Source organism: Pyxicephalus adspersus, chromosome 2, assembly GCF_032062135.1.
Source record: "Pyxicephalus adspersus chromosome 2, UCB_Pads_2.0, whole genome shotgun sequence".
Classification (NCBI taxonomy): Eukaryota; Metazoa; Chordata; class Amphibia; order Anura; family Pyxicephalidae; genus Pyxicephalus; species Pyxicephalus adspersus.
Genome location: NC_092859.1, coordinates 25790895 through 25794805, shown reverse-complemented (window position 1 = coordinate 25794805; position 3911 = coordinate 25790895). Strand labels below are relative to the sequence as shown.

Below are 3911 nucleotides of genomic sequence, written 5' to 3'. Positions count from 1 at the left end.
ATTCCACTATAGTACCCAATCTAGTCCTAAGATTAGTTGACTATAAACATACAATCAATTACCTCATAAATATGCTGGTGGGTAGACTGCTGCATCCTCACCATTAGAAAAGGGAGGCTAGCTTAATAAATGCTAGATTTACCTAATACACTTACAAACAATTATCTCGAGCAATAGGAATCTTAGAGCAACCTTTATTTCTTCTCTGTATTGGCTATAATCTGTAGATAGGTCTAGGGTTTGGCTTTATGGTGTGGCAAAAATGCCTGGACCAAAGAACTGGCTGGACAGAAATGAAAATTCTTTGGCAAGTAAAGCAGAAAACACTTCTTTGAAGTTATACTGATTTTAGCAGGTTGTCTGGAGCTCAGTAAAGTGGGAAAAATAAAAAAACGAGTTGGTTGGGTTACTGGCTAGTAACAAATCCTAGGTACAATTTCCATTTCAGTAATTACACACGTTACTTGGAATTGCTCTTTTTCAATGACTTGTGCCACCTTCACTGTAGAGCACCCATGCTTCTATCATCCAACATACCGTCCAAGGCTGCCCGCCTTCCTCAGCATCCTCGCCCCCAATGATACGAGAGTTTGCTTGTAAAAAGTCTCTAGCCATCATCTTTGTTGGTTGAACACCACACTTCATTTCTAAGGGTTAGGGAGAAATTGAAAGGTTTACACCAAATTAGAACCATTATGAAAGGAGAGTTTATTTTCAACTAGTGTTCTAGTGCAACACATACCCTTCATGTATCTATAGAGGAAAACCGTTACCCTGGGACAGAAGAGCGTTAGGACTACAGAGCCCCATTCTTTTTCTCTCTCGCTTTTTAGCTATGGGGAGGGGGGTGAACTATACTTCACTTGGGCAGGACTTTTAGAACTGAACATCTCTTATTTATGGTGGTGCCTGAAATACATCAGATGAGAACTAGACAGGGCTTAGAACATTGCTTGAGATTATAGAGAAGATCCATACAATTTCTTGCAGTGTTTTTTGTAGGAAATGTGCATGTATGGCAGAGATGTGCAGAATGGGTTCGTTTTGTTCAGGCACACTCTTTTTTTGTTGTGATTTGTTGTTTTGTGGTAGGAAGGGGGTTGAGTGTTAGGAGGTATTAGTTAGAGAATTTTTTGGGACAGGGATACCATTAGGCTGTTTAACATTTTGGTAGCATTACCATTTAATTCATTTTGTGTCCAAACACTCCCCCTATAATAAAAGGAAACTAATACTCTCTTTCTTTGCTATCACAAGGGAAAGAGAGGTCAGCTACTGTTACTACTTTACCATTTCTAACAATGGAAATGGCAGGAGGTGGTGGGGATGGCAAATATTGGGCTCCCTACTCAAGTCATTGGACTTAAAATACCATTAACAGTTCAAACGACCCTGTCAGTTGCCAGGTTGCCACTTCCTTGTAATAAAAGACCTCTTAGCCATACACTATAGAATCTGGATATACAATCTCGGCTTGCTTGCCTGATGTATTACAAAACGGAGGCAAGGTAGGAGAAATAGGCTTCAGGAGAGGTGACAATAAAGGCTTTTGAAAAACAAAAACAAAAAAACAAAAGGGTGGCATTAGACTCTACCTGGACTACCAATGTCTATAGCAGAGCAGGTGCCAACTTCTGCAAAGTCTTGATAAGTTCCATGATTGTGTAGCTGAAATGCATTTTATGCCAGCTCAACCCATTAATTGAAGGCTCTGTACCCATTTATACCATTGCTTTGGTGTTATAGAGATACGAAGGAGTTGGCAAAATAAAACTGGGAAGGCTTTAAGTCCAGAACAACGCTGTGTGTTGCCAACTCACTAAAAAACCTTAGAAACCTAGTATAATACTGGCATATCAGCAGGCATTTTTCTGTTCTCCTACATATGTGTATGTTTTTCTTTTCCACATTTTGCTCTGACATACACTTTTGATGATTATCCACAGCTCTAGTTGATGTCCAGGGAGTATGAATAAATTCATTAATCATTATATGTATAATTCTGTGGATTCATAGGCAATAGATAACTCAGTCTTGCAACAGAAAATCTTCTATGTAGCGGCTCACATTAAAAGTAGGGTTATGCAGAGACTGATATGAGATTCTAGCAGTGTGATGAAGCTGCAATTAATTAACCATATAGCCCATATGGTTTGATTTCTTTTCTTCACAGCCTTAGACCCCATACATTTTGGTATCTGCTAGATCAGTGTCTCTTAACAAGGCTTCTTACAGAGGTTGCTGGGGGTTCATTGAGCAATAAGCAGTTTGTGCCTCTTGGGTCAGTTTACTAATTTTGGTAATTTTAAAAGGGTGGCATTCTTCTCACTGGCCAGCTATTTCATGTGATACACACTAAAAATTTACTTCCATTAATTATAAAAAAAAGTCCAACTTTATCATTGATAGAATTCATTTCAGAGCTCAATGTTCTGTTTTCTTGTCTCTGGCCCTTTAATTAACAGACCTACCACCATGTATTCATATAAATCACTGCCGGAAACATTTAATGACCAGCAAATGTGTACAGACATGCAGGAAGCACTTACCTTGATTATTACGTGATGCAAACCGCCTTCTGGAGATCAGCAAAGGGGACCCATTGGGCAGTTTCAGGCTAAAGACAGCTGTATGTATGGAAGAATTAGTGATCTTGTTGGAAATCAGTCTAGTCAGTTACAATTATTAAAAAGTTGAGCAGTTATTTATAGAAACCTCTGTGATGATTTGTCTTGGTCCATGATCTTGGCTACAACCCAAATTATGTATTTGTCAACCATACCCAGGTCACTGTTTAAAATTAAGAAAGGCATGTGGATTTATTTTTATTGGAAGCCTATCTATGCTCCTCATCTTGTGGAATGGGTTTAGATCTTATTGATTGGGGTAAAAAAAATCTTACCTGGTCTTGGTGAATGCTCTAATGCTTTTAACACCTTAGCCTAATAATAAATGGAGGTTAATTTTGTTCTTTTGGTGAGCCTGCTCCCAACCCTTGCAGTCATTAGGTGGTAATATTGGTAAAACAGTCTCTGATGTATTATGAAGACCCATCTGTTTTAAATTGTGTGTAAGGTATTTTTATATTCCTTCATACACCCCTATGCCTATTGTAAGAAGGTTGCATATTACTCTGACCAGGTGAACCCTAATGGCCATTGCATCCCCCATAAAGGATAATATGTATGTAATGATTACTCCCATTTCTAAAAAGTTCTTGATCTTAGATACATCCATGAGCTATGCAATGCTACAAACTTTGTGTTGTTTGCAAATCTTCAACAATAGTGTGTGTTGTATTGTTTAAATTGGTATTGTTGTAATACCTGTGGCTTATTTTAGCTTATCAAAAAAAATACCCATGCAGGCCATAGCAAAAATGACCCTTTCCACAAAGTCTATTGCCCTCTATAAATACAGTTAATGTTTAGAGAAATTTGATTCATATAATCATATTATCTCACCCCCTGAAAGGAGCAAGCTAGCAAGGAACAAAGTACAAAGTGCCATAGTTCCAAGAAATGGGGCTGACCATTCACATTTATCAGGTGTGCAGAGTATAGCCAGCTGATCATGAGCTCAGGAATGTGAAAGGATGCCTTAAAGTGAACCTGTCATTAAATATATATTTATTTTGAATTGATGCATGCTGAGTAATGTGTAACACTTGCAGGTATGTATTACATTTAATAGATACCTGGCTTTTCTCTCCAGAAGCACAGCCCCGTTATTGTTCAGGTTTAATTCATGCACTTTCTAGACAGAGATGCACAAAAAGTCAAAATTCCGAGCCTTGTTCAGTTCCTGGTTGTGTTCACTGATCATTCCTGCAAACTTTCACCTTATGATTTGCTACAATGGATTTCTTTGGAGTTCCAGTTTAAGGGTGAACATTTATTCAAAAACACATC

The 3911-nt window shown here is 38.1% G+C and overlaps 1 protein-coding gene across 1 annotated transcript in view; it reads right to left on the bottom strand.

Annotated features, from left to right (window-relative positions):
- Positions 1-2619, bottom strand: part of OVCH1 (ovochymase 1) — a 23364-nt gene extending 20745 nt beyond the window's left edge. Inside the window, exons 1-2 of the mRNA XM_072398946.1 lie at positions 2550-2619; positions 538-647 (exon numbers count right to left, since the gene is read on the bottom strand). Of these exons, the coding sequence (XP_072255047.1) occupies positions 538-645 (108 nt within the window). The 5' untranslated portion in view covers positions 646-647; positions 2550-2619. The remainder of the gene's footprint in view (positions 1-537; positions 648-2549) is intronic.
- Positions 2620-3911: the final 1292 nt, after the last annotated feature.